Genomic DNA, 20,086 nt, shown 5'->3' on the forward strand with positions numbered 1-20,086 from the left:
AATGTTGTAGCCTCGTTGCCATTGGCAACTCACTGTAACGGTTAACCACCAATCAAAATCAGTTGCGTCACAGCTACCGAAGAATGTCAACCAATAACATTGCCCTCTGAATGATTGACGCATTATTCAACCATTGATGGGTTAATGTGTCGGTAGGTAAAGTTTATAAGCGTTGGTCATTCATTGTTTGAGTTAGTTATCGCTGTGGTTCTTAGTGGAGTGGAAAAGCTGTTGAACAGGGCAGTAACATAACTTTTACTTTTATCTTCTCAAGTTAGTTTGTGTTAAAATGAGGGAAATTGTACATCTGCAAGCTGGCCAGTGTGGGAACCAGATTGGAGCTAAGGTTTGTATGAATGTTTGACTTAACAAATTAAGTTAACGTTAGCCTGCAAGGAATGAAGGATATTACGGACTTTTCCACGGAACAACTGTAACTTTTCAATACTGTTGATCTTAAGTGACAATGTTAACGATATGTTGTTACAAGTAATGTTTACCGCTGACGCTATCGTGTTGCCAAGTGGTTGCTAATGCTGGTAGTGTAATGTTTTAAAACGTTAATTCATTAGTTCCACTGATTCAACTGCATTAGTTATCTGAGAAACTAACGAAGGCAGATTTAAAATGGCCTTAAAATTACTTGCCACCTGTTGCCTAGCCCGCGCAGTATCCCCCCCTTTCACTTGGTCAGGCAAGTGAGTCAACTCTCACTTGGTTGTCCAGCTAACATAGTACTCTTTTCCGATTGCATAGTTTTGGGAGGTCATCAGTGATGAGCACGGCATTGACCCCACTGGAACCTATCATGGTGACAGTGATCTTCAACTTGAAAGGATCAATGTATACTACAATGAAGCCACTGGTGAGTAATTTGCATCCAATCTGATGAGTTTAATACATTTGTTATGCATTCCCCTGCCCCCCCAGTTATGACCACTGTTTGTAACAGGTGGTAAATATGTCCCCCGTGCTGTCCTGGTTGACCTTGAACCTGGGACAATGGATTCTGTCAGGTCTGGACCATTTGGGCAGATTTTCAGACCAGACAACTTTGTGTTTGGTGAGTCAAATGTATTTTGGTAGTATTGTAAAACCATATCAATTAATACAATCATTCAGAAAGTGGTCTCAACAGCTGAATTTCCTTTCAGGTCAAAGTGGTGCTGGAAACAACTGGGCCAAAGGCCACTACACTGAGGGAGCAGAGCTTGTTGACTCTGTTCTGGATGTTGTGAGGAAAGAGGCTGAGAGCTGTGACTGCCTGCAGGGCTTCCAGCTCACTCACTCACTGGGTGGTGGCACAGGCTCTGGCATGGGTACTCTGCTCATCAGTAAGATCCGCGAGGAGTATCCTGATCGCATCATGAACACCTTTAGTGTGGTGCCCTCTCCCAAAGTGTCGGACACAGTTGTGGAGCCCTACAACGCCACATTATCAGTGCATCAGCTGGTGGAGAACACTGACGAGACCTACTGCATTGACAATGAGGCACTCTATGACATTTGCTTCCGCACCCTGAAGCTCACCACTCCTACTTATGGAGACCTGAACCACCTGGTCTCCGCCACCATGAGCGGGGTAACCACTTGCCTCCGCTTCCCCGGCCAGCTCAATGCTGATCTCCGTAAACTGGCGGTCAACATGGTGCCCTTCCCCCGTCTGCATTTCTTCATGCCCGGCTTTGCCCCTCTCACCAGCAGGGGGAGCCAGCAGTACCGTGCCCTTACGGTGCCAGAGCTGACCCAGCAGATGTTCGACGCCAAGAACATGATGGCTGCCTGCGACCCACGCCACGGCCGCTACCTCACAGTGGCTGCCATCTTTCGTGGCCGTATGTCCATGAAGGAGGTGGACGAGCAGATGCTCAACGTCCAGAACAAGAACAGCAGTTACTTCGTGGAATGGATCCCCAATAACGTGAAGACCGCTGTATGCGACATTCCACCCAGAGGCCTCAAGATGGCCGCCACCTTCATCGGCAACAGCACCGCCATCCAGGAGCTCTTCAAGCGCATCTCTGAGCAGTTCACAGCCATGTTCCGACGCAAGGCTTTCTTGCACTGGTACACTGGAGAAGGCATGGATGAGATGGAGTTCACCGAGGCTGAGAGCAACATGAACGACCTGGTGTCCGAGTACCAGCAGTACCAGGACGCCACCGCAGAGGAGGAGGGAGAGTTTGAGGAGGAAGGAGAGGAAGAGCTTGCATAAGTACCAGGACACCACCGCAGAGGAGGAGGAGCTTGCATAATGTGTCAATGTTCTGTTTGTCTTCTGTTCTGTTTCCTTTTTAATGTTTCTACTGCTAACAAAATGTAAGCATCTGGACCAACCACATTTACTTATAAACTCTTAACTTTGATAACACAATGTAGATGACTCCTTCTTTACCCTTATTACCCATCAAATGTATTATTTATATATATATTTAAAATGTGTACAACACAACTGCATTGTGACTGATTATCCCCAGATCAGTCACTTCCAGTCCGACACTTCAGGTACAGACTACTCAGGTTTGTTAAAGCAACAATTTACCACTTATTTGTGCTTTCTTTTGTTATAATTTATTACATTTTTGGAGGAATTACTTATTACAAAGACTTACAAATGAATTTGGGTGTCACATGAAGGTCAGATAAACACACCTGTCGTTCACACTTGTCCAGGCTATGAACTAGTTCTGTGGTTTGCTTCCGAACACCCCATGAAAATGTAAGGAAAGACTTCACAGCGCAAGATCACCAGAAGACACCAGACCGTCTGTGGCAACAAGCTTTTATTAGTGACAACTGGGCTTTTGGTGAGTTGCAAGGTCTTTGTATGCTTTTAAGGTAGGCAGCTTAGTAGTTTTAGACCAAAACGCCATAATGCCTCCTTAAAGCTTATGGTTTGTACTTATCCTTGACTGCCCCCTTGTGGGGAACTATCGTCAGTTGTGATGCTTTCACTAAAATAAATCCTATTTGGCTACTAATTACTTACTAATTAAGGGCTGTTTTCCCACAGAGTTGCTCTACTAGCCGTGCCTATTAAATCAGAACATGGTTGCCTAATGAACAATCACAACATGTTATTCAAGTTATGGTACTGAATGGGTATCAGCATGTCGAATCAGTAGACGCAGATAACACAGCTGTAGTAGAAGGTGTTTGTCAGCTCATATTAGGGTTGGCAATCAGCAATCAAGATACTAGGTTTTTAGGGGCCCTGTTGAAATATGTGTTCCAGTTTATTTTTCGGTGAATGCTTTGATACGTCGGCTACTGGAATGTCAACCTGAAAGACAACTTAAAGTTATGGTAAGTTTAAGCCTTCCCTATTTTTAAAACCCTCCCGTGCAAATCAAATTAATAACATTTGGACACTGGCCTTAAAATAAACACGAGCAACATAAGTAGAACTAGCACACGAATAGCATTTAGTCCGTTATTGCACATTAGTGCACCATCAGTGTGCTCTATTAATACAGTATTGGAAAACCTGTGAATGCTGGAGAACTACTGAACAGATTAAGATGCATTTACAAGTACACCTGTCAAGGGTATTGACGAACATAATGTATAGCGAGGTTAATTAAAACTAGAAACTTGCTCTTCAAAAAAAAGACAAATAATGAGTTGAAAAGCTAGTCTAGTGTAACGAGGAATGCATTAATTAAAGAGACACCACAATCTGGCCCAATTTCATGGAACATTGGGGAGGTGCGGTAGTGAATTGCTTTTAAGCCACCGATGAGCAGAAGGGGAGAGGAACATTAATTGAATCAACTGGGTGTGTTGTGTATTACTCACAGACGGTTAGCCCATCCCTTGGAATGCCATCTCCTGTAGCAATAATATTCGGTAAGTTATGTTTTGGATAGACATAGTGCCACTGCCGAAAGACATTGCTTATTTAAGACGAAGCTGCCCAAGCATATTCCTAAAGCCAATTGTAGGCCTAGGTTTGTTTGAGAGCTGTAATTGCCGTAGAATTCCCCGAGTATGCGGGCCTTATTATAAATTGCGGGCGAAGAGATACCGGTAGTATAGGTCCTCTTGAAATTGAAATGCATTCTCAGTATTGTTACACAATTTTCTTTGTTTCCAGGCGGTTTAAATATTATTTATAAACCTATAAACAGGGTACAAATACAGGCAGCAAAGAAAATATGCATTACAAACACTTACTACTACAAAGAAGTATAGCTAAAAACCCCGCCTAATCCACCAGTGAAATACCCTCTATTGAACAAGCACATTTGTATTCTCGGCTACTTGACCATCAACCGCTGAAACAGAAACTAACAAGAATGGGAGCTTTCAGAGAATGCAAACCTCCGCCTTGTGACCTTGCCCTTTGACCTTGACATCTGAAAATCTAATCAATTATTGCCATTATATTACCCAATCTCCCCACAAAGTTTGATGGAAATCGGTCCATGCGTTTCTGCGTAATCCCGCTGACAAACAAACATACAGGGGTGAAAACATAACCTCCTTGGCGGAGGTAAAAAGGTAATTTAACATGCTAAGTGCGATATTTATAGCATCGTCAAACCCTACCAGCAATGGCAAAATCACAATAAAGTGACCATACCGTTATCTGGTCCAGTTGCAACTGCTTTTATATCTTTTCTTGTCTACTGACATTGTCTGAGAAATTAGAATGAACTTTTTAAACTTTGAGGAGACCAGTTCCAGTTGTAGCCTACTTCTGCCAACTGTGAAACATTTTCAGATGGCCTGAGGCCTATTAATTCCTGTCATAGATGTCAAATGACTAGACACAATATATCCACCAGACTGATGTGCATATTGGTTCAGAGTCTAAAATATTTTCTCTCTTAATAAGAAGACCCGTTGGCCTACCACTATGCCTGTCATCAATCAGCATTAATGATTGAAATGATTCAAGCTGAGTGGTGATCCTGGAAGTTTAAATGCAGTTTTTGATGCAGTAATAATTTCACATTTTATGACTCATCTCCATACCATTCACCTCTCCATATGGTTTAATTCTAATTTAATTCACCGAATCTAATTCAGTTTTACCCGACACACAAGGAACACTGAGCTCTAGGCACCAATCTCCCCATGAGATAAAGAAATCCAGTGACATATTGCGGGAAGCTGACGGAACATTCAAAGTGGATGATGGATTACTCCAGAAGTGCCAGAAGTGGTACAGACAGAGAGAGGGAGAGAGAGCGATTTGTGTGTGTGTGTGTGTGTGTGTGTGGGGGGGGGGGGGGTAATGCAGTTATACCAACAACCATAAACATCCATGAAGAGGTTTGTCTTTAGACAGATGGGCCTCTTGTGGCGCCTCTGCATGCCAATACAAGAGACCCAGGAAGCTTGTCTCCTTGAAAATAGCAGTGTCAGGTGCAACCAACAGTAGAGGACCACTACGGGGGGATACACTATTCTGATGTTAATTTCACACCGTCAAGCTCACACACATCTCAAAGGGTCAAAGATGCGGTTGGAGATGCTGGCAGTTCTTGCTGATTTGTGCTAGACTTGGCCACCGTTAGCCATCCACAAGAACAGTGCACACTCAAAATAAGTGATAGACAAAGATACCCTTTAAGATATGAAATTTCCTGTATGATGAAATTTGGTTGCAGATTATGGAGGCCAAGAAAGCCCCAGAGAAATGTTTGATTTGTTTATACATTTATTTATTATTTATTTTTGCAGACCAGAGAGCTGATCAGAATATAAAGATTGTTAAGGTCATGTATTTAAAAATGGTAATTTATTTAAAAAATGAATGGCTGACTTAGTCCTCAGATGACCTGTATTTCGAAAAGAGATTCTCCTGTGAAATCCAAATTTAGCCTGGATCTAACCTTTATCCCAGTGCAATCCAGAATGGAGCTAAAATCTGTCTAAGTCTAGTGCTACCTAGACGTCATGAGGATATTACATTATGTGCCTTCGCACAGTAGTTTAATTCGGTAAAAGTCAAGAATTCTCAAATGTTTTGTGGGTTATGGAATCTTTGTTGATTTCTTAGGTTAAGATAAAGCCAAAATGAATTTGAGAGGCATGTTAAGTCTCTGCAGTTTTAAAAAGTGACACTTGAAAAGGACAGACGTACGGAGAGAAGTAGTCATAAAAAAACACGGAACATGTGAAAAATGTTCTTTTCTTGACCTCCCTCCGAAATGCCCCTCTGAGTCAGTTTCTTCTCCTATTTCCTCCTCAGGAGTATTGAGTCTTGACAGGCTGTTCCACATCTGTGAGTGTGTGTGTGTGTGTGTGTGTGTGTGTGAGTGTGTGTGTGTGTGTGTGTGTGTGTGTGTGTGTGTGTGTGTGTGTGTGTGTGTGTGTGTGTGTGTGTGAGTGTGTGAGTGTGTGAGTGTGTGAGTGTGTGAGTGTGTGAGTGTGTGTGTGTGTGTGTGTGTGTGTGTATTCCCCACATGTTCAGGAGAGGGAGATTATTTCATTAAATCATTTTGGGGGTGGGCAGACACGGGTCAGTCTTGCCCTACTTGCTGCATTGTTCTTGACAGTTCACTTTGACAAGAGGAGATCAGCCAAGCAGGACTGAAGTTTGTATCACCCACACTCTCTCTCTCACACACACACACACACACACACACACACACACACACTCTGTCTTTCTCTCTTTTCCTTCGTTCCCAACTCTGTTTCTCCTCCACTGTCTCTCTACCCCTCTTTGCCGGAGGCGGGTGTACGAGTGAGCGTGTGGCTGATGGCATCCAGTGAGCAGGGTGCCGCGCGCAAAAGGGGTCCTGTCACTCATTCGGAGCGGCCATATGTGTGCCTGCGTGAGCTCCATGCCAGCGGCGCAGGCTCCTGCCAGAAGACATTAGGGGAGCAGCGGGGCGTCATTACAGCGGCGCGATGATTGATTAACCGTGAATCGGGAGCACCAATCCACCGCCAACCCCCCTCTACCCACTCCTTCCCCCCACCCCCAGTCCAGGGCCAAAGGGGGGGAAGAGAAGAGCCCCCTGCAGATGAGGGGGTGTAATTGCATCTTTGCCTGCCAGGGAGAGGAGGATGAGTCGTGTTACACACAGATGAGTGTGTGGCGCAGGAAGAGCGACGCTCCATTAGGCACGGAATACGATTTTCCTTCCTCCCTCTCTTCTTGAGCTAGTCGATCATCCCGTACTCTATTCTCGGGCACGGGGTATTTGTTTTGACAGAGTTTGTTGTGAGGGCTGGCTAGTTTCGAAGTTGTGTTGTGTGAGGTTAGAGGTATTCTTATCAGTCATTAGGAAGTTTGGGAGGATACAAAATTTACGGGGATGGGGAAGGGTAGCTTTTGAAATGTCAATGTTTCTGTTATCTGTCAAAACTACCCATAGAACATATAGGGACGACAACAATATGAATGACTATTCATATTACAGGTAATCTTACCTGATAAACCTTCATATTAGGTCTCAAGAGTTGTAATAACATGCTCTCTCTCTCTCTCTCTCTCCCCCTCTCTTTCTCTCTCTCCGTCTCTCTGTCTCTCTCTCTGGGATTGTGAGCAGTAGGGAATCTCTGAGTGAGATGATCTTCCCTTAATGGCCCCCTGCCCTTCGCCACTGCTCTGTCTCTCATCTCCGCTCCCCTCTCCTCGTGTCCCGGAGCCATGCGGTGCATTAGCGCGCTACGCAGGGATGACTAATGAAATCCAGGGAGAACCAGCCAGCCCTAGGAATCTGACGCTAATGTTTTGTTTGGTATTAAAATGCGCAAAGGCAACTAAACTCCCACTGATTTGGACGAAAAAACATTTGGAATGGGCTCATCAATCAAGCCCTGACACACTGGAGCTGTCTAATCCTGGGGTGCGATGTGCACGGTGGCGAGACATCACAGGGACGGCATGGATCAGCATGGATCGACACACACACACACACACACACACACACACACACACGCACGCACATATGCAGATACAGTACATTCATACACTGCCACACACAGTCTGGCACACTTTGCAGTGGGTAAACTGAGACATACAGACATATACAGACTGGCATTGATGAGAAAACAGCTCACTATTCCTAAAGAGAGCTATGATTACTTTCCAAAACAGGTCTCCCCAGGGTAATTTGAATTTCCATGTTATGAAAAGAACACATGTATAAACACACTGGAGACTGGAAAAAGCTGAAGATTTAAAAAAGATAAATCTTCATTTGTTCAATCTGAGTCGATCAAAAAAATTCAACAGTGTCATTGGAGACATGACTGAGACAGGGAGAATTGGACAGACCATTTGTGGACATCCCTAGACCCTTTCACATGGTAAAAGCCCCTTCCTTAAGGGTTAAGTAGTATAGTCTCTTTTTCGCCGTGGAATTTAGACTTCATCCCCTGGATTTGGGTTAATTTCCTCTTGTCCATCATGGTTTCTGCATCCTGCTCTATCAGAAGTGAGCCTTTGTGAGTGGCCCACATTGGGTGTTCTGATGCATCACGGCACCACATATTACTGTACTGTTGTGATTTATCAAGCGTCTGTGAAAGGTTATGAAGGCCTAGCCTCCTTTTAGAAAGACGCGAGATCATTATCCCCTTACTGGAAATATGAGCGTTTCAGTGAGCATTTGAGATCTCATTTGTTGTTGTGTCATCTCCTCTATTTATGCTGCCAAAACTATGCATTCTAAATGCATCCCACAGCCTTTTTCTAAAAGCAGCCATGACATTGCATTATTTCCACATTTCCACATTTTTGTAAAATGGATGTACTGGCTCATGTAGACTAAATATTGTTGACAGTGTTTTACACATTTAGTTTGATTTGCTGAATGAAGAAAATGTAATTTATCGACTTCATATAGACTATGTTCACACAGACCACCACACTTGTACAACATGCTCAATACATTTTGCGTGCATCTAATGTACACGTAATGACACAACACCAACATGTTATAACATGTTACCCTCTATTAACCTATTAAGTCTATTATTTTTAACTACAGAGACACCTTGTAACAAAATGTACTTTTGTAAAAGGAACACTAGAGTAATGAATTACTAGATCAACAATATGTTCATGGTTCAAACTCTTTTTTTGTAGAGGAACAATTCTTTTCAGCAACGTGACATATGTATTTCCTCAACTCCCCAGGTGGTCTACCAAGCTGTTAGGCATTAGTCTTATGGTTATTCACTCCAACTTCCTGGGTTTCTCACTCATTTCATGGTACATCCGAGGCAGGACATTCTTCTTAGCGTTCGTCATGGTGTTTTAGCGGAGCAGAGGCTTCCCTTGCTTTGAGGCTTGGTCTCAGGTGTGGCTAGGAAACTCACTATTCTCAATTAGTGCCACGGTGTGTTTTTTTCCCCAGAGTGATATGTGATAAACACAACTCAAAATATTCATTAGGCTTGTTGATCATCATGTAGCTGTTCGTCGTCGTCAATTTTGCCAGAACATGAAGAGCAGATCATCAGAAATTAGTTTCAATATCAATGGAGCATTTTCTCTCTCTCAGCCTCTTCATTGTGAAATCATGTATTTTTAGTCTGTTCTTTTGTGGCAGAATAAGTATTTTTATTCTTTTTTTTCCCCCTTTTTTTCTCTCCCTTTTCCTCTCTCTCCCTCTCTCGTTCCCTCTCTCTCTCTCTTTCTGTTTCTCTCTCTCTCTCTCTCTCTCTCTCTCGTTCCCCCTGGAGCAGAGTTATCAGCGGGCCCTCCACTCTTGTGCCCCCAGTCGTTGGCAGATCTCTCCTTGAACCACCCATCTGTCTCAGGGGATGGGTTACCGCTGCGCTCCCCCTAAACCACCCCCCACCCATTCCCCCATCCCAGACCCCACCCGCAGACACCCCCCACTATGAGAATGGAAGCGGATGACAGGAGAAATGACCCATTCTGTTCTCATAAGGTGCTCATCTGCACAAGCCCCCCAGGACACCGTTCCCTCTATCATCACATTTCCCTACACCAGTGAGTCTGACTCGTGGAGATGCCTGCAGTGCTGAGAGGAAGCTCCTGTACGTCCCTGGGTTAAGCCTGCAGTGCCGAGAGGAAGCTCCTGTACGTCCCTGGGTTAAATTCACTCGTTGAGATGCCTGTAGTGCCGAGAGAAAGCTCCTGTACGTCCCTGGGTTACTCGTGGAGATGCCAGCAGTGCCGAGAGGAAGCTCCTGTACGTCCCTGGGTTACTCGTGGAGATGCCAGCAGTGCCGAGAGGAAGCTCCTGTACGTCCCTGGGTTACTCGTGGATAAGCCTGCAGTGCCGGGAGGAAGCTCCTGTACGTCCCTGGGTTAAATTCACGATGAAACACTGGGGCTTATGCATATGTCTGCCCATAAAACGGTAGGGGTCAGGGGGGTTATGGTGCCATGACACAGGGGCAGAGGGGGTAATGGAGCTCAGCCCAGCACGGGGGTAAGGTTAAGATGCCTCCTATTAGACTGAACAGCAGGGGGCAGTGGTGGGCAGTCAGAAGGACAGAACGCAAGCGTGCGGGGACAACATCTCTGCTTGGGGGTTCCATGTGTCAGTCGTACATCAGACATGGCAGATTTCACTTCCGATATTTCCAGTAATAACGTTTCATAGTGAAGTGGAAGAGTAGAGTAGCACGATCACACTGTGCTACACTACAGAACACTTTGTAATGTATTGTGCATCATTGACCAAATATATCACATGAAGGATAAAACTGCAACTGCATATGATCATTGAAACCAAACTGAATTTGCTCATATTCAAGTGTCGTATTCATATGAAACTTTCTTTATATTCAAGGTCAGACAGTCTCCGCGGTATGACTTATCGCACACCAATATCTAATCTCTGTGTTTGTGTGTGTGTGTGTGTGAGTCCAGAGAGGGCTGCCTCACAGACTAAGAGGGTTAGAAGTAAACGGGGCCTTTTGAAAGCCTTTACAGGCAATGGCAGCACTGTGCTCTTTCAGATAGAATGTTGAGGAAATGTCACCGCAGATCTTATCGTCCCCCCTGTCACAGGTCACAGCGCCCCCTAGGTGGCACCTCGGGCCGGGGTCAGCGGTGGGCCGTCTGTGTGTGGCGAGCCCTAATAGAGCCCCCCCCCGCCGATGCCGGAACCTTCCCACCCGCCATGAAAGAAGATCAAGCGATGGCAAGGAGGAAGAAATGACAGAAAGATAAATGTGGAGGGGTGGGCGGGTGATAGAGGGGTATGGGGGTGGTGGGGGGGAAAAAGAAACGGGGGAATAAGAGGCTCGTCTCAACCTCGCATTCCGACCCTCGAGCATCCTTGGCCTTTGTCCCTCTGCCAGGCCCTCTCCTTCTCTCCCACACTGATTATTTCCTGGTCTGAAGCCCCTGTGGTTTCCAAATGATTTTAAAATGGCTTTCATTTCCTGTCAAGAGTGTAGGGGCAAACTGGGAGAGAGAGAAAGAGAGAGGGAGAGAAAGAGAGAGAGAGAGAGAAAAGAGGGAATGGGGGTGCAGAGGGGGGCGGCTATCAGAATCCTTTTCAGCACTGATGTGTTTTTGGAAGGGGGGGGAGTGTATTTTGGTTTTGCCCCTGGTGTCAAAAACCATGTTGCCTTGCCTCTGCACTCAGGGAAGATCTGCAGCAGAATCTCTCCCTTCCTTGGAGATTCCGTGTTTTATTTTCATTGTAAAAAAAGTGGGTAGAAACATACTGCCTTGCAGTCATGCATTTCACGTTTTTTTTTTGCATTTCTCTGATGATTAAGTTGTTTGAAAGGCAACCTGTGAACACATCCTTCCATACCTTGATAGCATCTGGAAATAAAAGAGATAACCTTGTGAATGATGAATACAAAAACAAGTTTTTTTTTCTCCTTCATTGTGTCTGTATCTTGAAAATGCACAATGCTCTTCCTGGTTGAGGAGATCAGTTGAAGGAAGGGAGGGAGAGAGAGCAAGAGAGAGAGAGAGAGAGAGAGAAAAGGGAATTGAATTGATAAGGGTCCTTATCACAGCGAATCCAGAGTGATGTCCGGCTACTGTTTTTCGGGGGAAGCGGACACACTCAGACCCCTCCGTGCTCTAGTGACATCACTTCTCCTGCCACCCACACACACACACACACACACCACACACACACCACACACACACCACACACACAAGCCTCTGGCCGTGGAGGATATGTACAGAGTTCCAGTCAGTCCTCTCATAAACCAGAAGCCTTCAAACGGCAACACATCTCCACCATCACATTGGACACGGGGCTGTCAACCACTGAGTCTTCTGACATTCAACACCACAGTTTCCAGTCCTAAATTATAAACAGTACACCATCTTGCTCTGTGCAGAGGGGCTGAGGAGGGGGTAAGAGAGAGAGAGCGAGAGAGAGAGAGACAGTACACCATCTTCTTCTGTGCAGAGAGGGGGAGGAGGGGGTAAGAGAGAGAGAGAGACAGTACACCATCTTCCTCTCTGCAGAGAGGGGGTAAGAGAGAGAGACAGTACACCATCTTCTTCTGTGCAGAGGGGGGGAGGAGGGGGTAAGAGAGAGAGAGAGAGAGAGAGAGAGAGAGAAAAAACAGGGAAAGTTGTTGACAAGCTGGCGTCAGGTGCAAATGGAGGGTGTCATCGCTCCGCTTGTTGATACCTCCTGCTCCACCCTGATCCCCCACCACCCCCTACTCCTCGGAGGGCGAGGATGCCTGTCTCTTTGGCACTCTAACGAGACTCCCTCGATTTAACCCCAGACTCTCACTAATTACCTCTGGCTGCTCATTAACGCCATGCACTCACTCACGGCTCATAAAAATAAAGCCCTTTGTCTCTCTGCTAGAGAGGAAGAGGGAGGAAGGAGAGAGGGGTTGGAAAGAGAGGAGGTGATTGGAGAGTGCACACACCTCAGGGCCTTGATGACTCCCCCCAATACACACACACACACACACACACACACACACTCTCTCTGACACATGTCCATATACACACACACACACACACTCTCTCTCTCTGACACATGTCCATACACACATACGTAGTGAAGACAATGACAGCTGTCAGTCACAGTACTGCATATCTGAATGCAAGGCAGAGACTGGGTCTGATCCATGTCATGCATATGAATCTCCCCTCGTCGTCATGGCCTTGTTTCCACCAACCCTTCACCATGGCTCTTTAAAAGAGTAGTTCTTCTGCAGAGTACCTTGCCTGAACTGTGAGGTATTGCACTTGTATGAATGCAGATTTATCTATGCAGATTTCACCTGTACTCTGTGTTAGACCCTCTTGTATTGAGACGCAGTATAGTAGGTGCTGGGAGGTTTCAATAAAAGGAAAAAGAAAAAGTTAAATTGAAGAGGTGAGGCATTAACTGTGTTCATTTGCTGTTTTGATAGATGTGAGCAGAATTGGACGTAGGCACTGAGAACAGCCTGCTGGATTCAGAAATGATCTAAACACTTTTACTGTTGTCATAATTAAAAACTGAACGAGCGGCTTCAGCAAGTAGAAGTACCCTTCATCAGAAGTATCCAAGCCTTCTCGTGTTTTAGTCAAAACAAACTTGACTTCTCTATCTAAGGATGAACACCGCTGTGCCTTTAAAAAACAACAATCGTGACAAACAAAAAACTCTTGATGCCTGAGAAGAAAAAAGAGCCATCTGACATCCTCCTCCCTATCTCCCACTCACACAATGAGTGGCCCAGGCTTCCACAGGATGCCTATGTTTGTGCGCCGCGGTCAAGGTCACTCCCGACTTCCCTCTGCCCCCGGATCCAGTGCCCGCTCAGAATTTGTCCTGTGAAGCTCTCGTTTTTCCTTACGTCAACACCGGCCTCAAAAATATCCCAGCGGTCTGAAGAGACTCCTGTTTTGTGGTGGCTGTCTCACAGTGGGGCAGACCATCGCTGCAGCGCTCACTCTCCAGCCATCCTGTCCTGCTTCAGAGATAGGTGTGTCTGTAATCAGTGAATCAGAACACAGTATGAGAACGAGTAAGAGGGGGGGGCGGGGGTATTTTTATTTTTTGCCTTCTGCTGAGAGCAGTCTATACATAGTTAGTTTTCTTCCCCAACTCCCATTGTGCTCTCTTAAAAAAGTATTAGTCTCTGAACACAATTACACTCTGAGAAGGACAGCTGTAGCTAAGTTCGACAAAAAGCAGGTTCTTATTTCCATTTTTCATTTTTAATTTTTACTGAACAGCAGCTCTTGTTATTTGTAACTGCCAGCTCCTCACCTGAGGCATTTTATCAACAAAAAGGTTATTTCTTGTTATTATATTATATTACATAATATTATATTAGAATAACTGTGATTACTGTTTTCATTTACATGCCATTACTGCTTGCCTTCCAGTTAACAATAACCGGCTGTAATGTCGGAGGTCTCTGTGCTCCAATTTGAAATCAACTTGGGTAAAATGAGAACGAGCGAGTTAGAGAAAAGTCCCTTGATGAAAATTAGGCTCTCTAAAATTAGACACTCCGCAGCTGTGTTGAGTATGCTTCTAGACTAAACCCTGGACGGGTAGACTTTGCCTCATTGCAATTGTCTAATATAAGTTTCATGGCAGGAGAAATGAGAAATGAGACTCTGTATTCACCATGGTTTCATTATATTCATCAGGAATCAATTATATCTCAGTGAGTTTTCTTAAAAATATTTTTTTAAATAGCAGTAGCATACTGTCGATGTCCTTAAATGTTCACATGAAACCATAGTAACTTGATGGCTTTGATATTTCATACATAAACAAGTGCCATTTAAGAAAACATGGTAGCATATCAACTAATCATAATGGGGTCAGATTTAAATATTAGTAGAAGTGTGTGTTCAGTGCACATATTTATATAGGCCAGAGTGATATCATATTTATTTTAAAAACAACCAGAACCACACGGACATACCACCTCACTCACACACAAACACGCACATACAGTTTGCTTGCCAAGGTGGTCCAACCTGCACACAGCATGCACTGTGAAACAGTCCTAAAATAAGGACTGCGTTGTCCATAGCGGCCTCTAGGGGGAGCAGTGCAAGGCCGAATCTCTGTATGGAGGTGGAGGCGGGGGTCACCCTGGCACAAAGGCATCAGTCAGCAGGCTGGCCGTGAAGGGCTAGCCTTGGCTGGGATCAGCAGCCCCTGATCAGGGAGGCTCTGGGGTAATCATACAGGCGTTGATTAACAAGCTGCCCAAACACACAGCACTTGATTGAGCTGCCCCAGCAAAAGAAAATATTACTGCGGAGAACCTCCTCACACACACACACACACACACACACAGACACACACTCAGACTCACTCATTCAGCAAATCATACACACTACCCTCAACCCTCATCACGATCTCTGGGTTTTCTCTCTCACCCTCTCTTAGACACACTTTCTATCTCTCTCCCTTCTGCCAGACCACGTAGTGGTGGTGACCCTCTCATCCAGTACCAAAACACAGAATGCGTATCCATGAACCACCAGTCAGTGATCTGGTCTGCCCGCTCTTGGGGGTGACAGTTTTACTGTAATAGGTGAATTATGCTACTTTTTTCATTGGGATAACAAAACCGCACCCTTTTTCTTCCCTCAATGTTCAAAGCAGCTCTCTGCTGTAGAGGCTTTAAATCCAGCGGTGCAGATGGGATTTTAGAACTGGGGGGGGACGCTAACACATTGCATAATCAGCTGTGCAGAGTTATTAACTGATGATTGTCGGCTTTCGTAGGGAGAGTGGTGGGGACGGATCAGGGTCACTATTTATCTGGGGGGGGACATGTCCCCAGTGCTATCTGCGCCCCTGTTTAAATCTGTGTGGATCACGACTGTCAATTCCTCTGGCACGACTCACTCAGTTAGCGGTTAGCTAAAACATGAAGGTGAGCACTGATTTGAGCAGACACTGCGTTTTACAGCCTTCCAAATCGCCCTTGTTACACTGTCCAGTCCTGCTAATGCAAAGGCATGTGGATAGGAGGGGGTTAACCCCCCCACACCCCCCACCCCCCCACCTCCAACATTCTCCACCCCCGCAGCCCCTCCGCCCCCCTGCTGCCTGTGCGAGCTGCAAATGAAACCAGATGGACTCATTTATAGCCAATTAGCTCCAGCGCCGTAAGTGGAGCCTCACCTACACAATTTAACTTTTTTTTTTTTTTTTTTATTGAAACCTCCCAGCAGCTACAATACTGCGTCTCAATACAAGAGGGTCTAACATCCTACACATACACACACACACACACACACACACATCTTACTTTTTGGGATCTAACACCCTTCATGCACACACACACACACACACACACACACACACACACACACACACACACACACACTCTGTATACTCACCTCTCTCCACCCCCTACCTTCTCAGATTGCTTGGCTCCAGATGAGATAACACCAAGATGGAAATGTAGAGATGTTTCTCTGCATATTTCTTGATTGTGGCAAATCGTATTCTTTCCCGGTCTTATTGTTTCAACTTCCCTTAATTTCTGGCCAGACCTTGTTTGGGTTTTGTCTACGAGTTCTCCTCAGGGTACCTCAGTGTGAGTCTGGGCCTTATGTTAGGCATTACAGTCTGGTTAGATCTAGGCTAAATGTTTGATTGGAGAGAGCAATGAAGATATGGCTGCCGGGAGTGTGTGTGTATGTGTGTGTGTGTGTGTGTGTGTGTGTGTGTGTGTGTGTGTGTGTGTGTGTGTGTGTGTGTGTGTGTGTGTGTGTGTGTGTGTGTGTGTGTGTGTGTGTGTGTGTGGTGTGTGTGTGTGTGTGTGGTGTGTGTGTGTGTGTGTGTGTGTGTGTGTGTGTGTGTGTGTGTGTGTGTGTGGGTGTGTGTGTTCTCTGGTGCTTCTCTGCTAAAGTGATAAAATATGGCTTTTTGTACCTCGAATGTCCAGTCCAGAAAGGCATTTCAATATTCCCGTCAAATGCTTGAGGGGCAAGCTGCTGATTGTACAGCACAATATATTTCAAAACAAAAAAAAGACACAGATGTGTGTTTAAGAATGCTTCCAAGGAGTCTCAAATATAGCTTGTTTTACTGCTTAAACTGGCAACCATCCAGGCAGAGATAACTGCTCCAAGCCAGAAATCAGAAATCATCTACATATGTATGAACATACTACACATATATTACATGTAGTGCAAGTCCTTTAGCTACACAGGTAATGTTATGGCAGAGGCCCCAAGCTGCTATGCTATAATTCATTCTGAAATGAGTGTTGGCATTGTCAGTAACGAATGTCAGGTGGGACAGGTTCCCCAATACAAGAGGGTCTAACATCCTACACACACACACACACACACACACACACACACACACACACACACACACACACACACACACATTTCACAGGTTTGTTTAATTGGAGCCAGCTCTTGCTTCTACATCAGGTGGATGCCAGGGGTTTTTGATAGAACAGTGTGCTGTTTTCCCAGCTCGGGGCCCTGACCTTTCGCTGGCCTGCCCACCTGCAGTAGCTAAGCGATCCAATTCATCGCCAGGACAGGGCCATATTTCAACACATCTCACATCAACTTTACGCCGGCGCTGCCGAGCGAATGGGAAGTGGCTGGGAGTGGAGAACACGTGTTGTGAATCCGGTGGGGACGCTCATTTGGAATTCCTGGGAGGAAGCGCTCCTATAAAGGTCCCTCTGTTTTATCTCTGCTGTTGGGAAGGAGCCAGGTGTCTGCGCTAATGCAAGAATGGGACGAGGCATGTGGAGAAAAAGAGAGAGAGAAAGAGAGGAATGGAAAGAGTGAGAGAGGTAATGTGTGGGAGGGACCGGTTTGACCCTTACCATGTGGTTTAGAGGGAGAGAGAGAGAGAGAGAGAGAGAGAGAGAGAGAGAGAGAGAGAGAGAAAGAGAGAGAGAGAGAGAGCATGATGCTGGAATGTTGCAGGAAATTCAGAGATTATATGGGAAGCGTTTGATGGGGAGTGTGTGATAGGGAATGTGTGTGGTCTCAGCAGTAGAGTCATTCAGTCACACAACATGGGACATGGCTGTTGTATCACATCACCGGGGCTGGGCGATGCAAGAAATCAGGATTCTGTTGGTTCTGAAGGCAAAAGTAAAACCTCTGTCGTCTTTTTACTAGACATATTCTTCATTGAGATAACAAGTACGACCAATGACAATTCTCAGCTATATTATACAGATTTTAAATGAATAATATCTGAATTGAATCATTCAGTTATATGATAATATGGTCATGACCCTAACACATTTGAGCTCAGCTAAAGCTCTTCAAGATGACCCAAGAACTCATATAAAGTAATGGATTTATATTTGATAGTTGGTAAATGTGTTCAATCATAATAAAGCATTCTTCATTTCTGTAGACATGTGGCCTTCTCAACGAAGTTAACTTCTATTCACAGCTATGTGCCTTCAATTCGCCTTGCGTGTTCCACTTGTGACATCAGACAAGTTCTGGCTGGTCGTTCCATTCTTCATGTTTAATTTTTCACCCTCGCGGTAACCAGAGCCACATGTGCGCTGATCTCCATCTCACATGTTCCACTTCAGCGTTTACCCCACTCCCCTCCGGCTGACCGGTTCCAAAACACTGTCACACACACAGCGCAGACATGCGGGTACAATTAGAAAAACTGCACTGTTCAGTGTCTACGACGCTGACGAGCACAAACACTCCGGTGCAATGGTAAAGCTTCAATGTTTCGCAGAGAGGATGTGAACTTTTACCCTAAAAAGTAAAGTGTTTTTTTTTCCCCCTTTCTCTCTGAGTATAGTGCAATGAGATTTGGTTCCGTACTGGCATAGTGTTTGCGTTCGTGCTGAGGAGCACCTCATTAAAGACATGTGCTTTTTATGGAGGCTGGGTTTGCGCTGGTTCAGTGGGTCGACAATGACCACACGGTTTATTTTGGGTGCTTCTCATTCGGCACACCGCTAATTGTCCCTGCAATGCTAATCAGTTCCGCCAATCCTGCACTGGGCTACAAAGCCAGGCCAACTCTCCCGTTACCGGTCTGAAAAAGAGCCGCAACACAAAGAGAGGGCATAGAGAGAGAGAGAGAGATAGAGGCTGCATGGGAACAGAAAGCTAATGTAGTCTGCTTAGGAACATTAAACCCCCAGAGAGTTTTGAAGCAAGGGGGGAAATAAAACTCCAATTTTAATTTCTCTGAATAAAAAGTAAACAGATTTCTGAGACTGCTCACAAGATATTTTTGGATCTTTTTAATCATTTTGGATATTTTGAGAAAGAGGAACATCAAGTTCTCATCTTGAATAGGCCTATGACTGATTTATACAGTGTTGCCTGCATGTAGATGTCAATGAGCTGTTTTTTTTTTAATTTATGGGCTTTCCCATTGGGATAATTTAAGTGGGAACCAAAAACCGGAGATGTTTTACATGTAAATGGGGCACTGTAACTTCATCTGTTTACCCATTTATGTTTCCCTGGGGGCCTATGAGGCTTGCAGTGCTTCTGAGTAATCTTTCTTCCATGGACTTCTCTACAATACATTACGTCGCAATTAGATTAGCTTGCGCAGCTTTGAGTGATTTATCTCCGAACTCGCGGGTGAGCCAGATGATACCTCCGGTTTGTCTTCTGCACCCAGTTTGACTCATTTTCACAGCTGGATTCTCAGCTAAGGTTATCCTGACACCCTGCGAAGATGTCAGCATTTTTTAATAAACCATCCTAGGTGGTAGGAAAACAGTTTGTCCTGATGTACCAGCTTTAATTTGATTTTTTTCTTCTTGAATCCCCTGCGATATAGAGAGAAAAGCACTCAGCTACTCTGAAGTGGGAGTCCTCTGTCGGCATAATGACAGCTTGAGGTGAAATGTCGCAGACTAAACAGAAAGCAGACAGATAAAAAACGGACGGGGGAGTTGAATGAAGCCAAAAATGACTGCTGGTCAGATACGCCGCTATCTCTCTTCCAGTTCTGGATTTCCCAAGCCACGTCTGGGCATGCTGGGGATGGCCACATAAAAAGGACGGTGCAGAGTCCCAAAGAGCAGGCAATGGAAAGACAGACTGGACGGAGAGATTAACAGAGAGACACTGCGACATTAGAACCGGAGACCCACTCTTTTGGTTTGCAGGTTCTTGAGCTAATTTAAGAAGTTTGAGATAAACATAACAGGCCAACTATAGCAAGTTACCCCAATGTTTCCCCTCAACGCCTGAAACCATTCA

The 20,086-nt window shown here is 45.1% G+C and overlaps 1 protein-coding gene across 3 annotated transcripts; it reads left to right on the top strand.

The window, feature by feature from the left end:
* Positions 1–216: 216 nt before the first annotated feature.
* Positions 217–2,215, top strand: LOC308368224 (tubulin beta-4B chain; the record flags this gene model as incomplete). Of its 3 annotated transcripts, XM_080842344.1 has the most annotated exons (4): positions 217–346; positions 757–865; positions 953–1,063; positions 1,155–2,215. In XM_080842344.1, 4 exons carry the CDS (start codon positions 290–292, stop codon positions 2,213–2,215), a joined length of 1,338 nt encoding a protein of 445 aa, XP_080698470.1. The 3 variants fall into 3 exon arrangements, with proteins under 3 accessions (XP_080698470.1, XP_080698471.1, XP_080698472.1); XM_080842345.1 differs by lacking the exon at positions 953–1,063; XM_080842346.1 differs by lacking the exon at positions 757–865 and having other exon boundaries at positions 290–323.
* Between the last annotated feature and the right edge of the window lie 17,871 nt (positions 2,216–20,086).

This window comes from Sprattus sprattus (genome assembly GCF_963457725.1).
Source record: "Sprattus sprattus genome assembly, chromosome: 7".
Classification (NCBI taxonomy): Eukaryota; Metazoa; Chordata; class Actinopteri; order Clupeiformes; family Clupeidae; genus Sprattus; species Sprattus sprattus.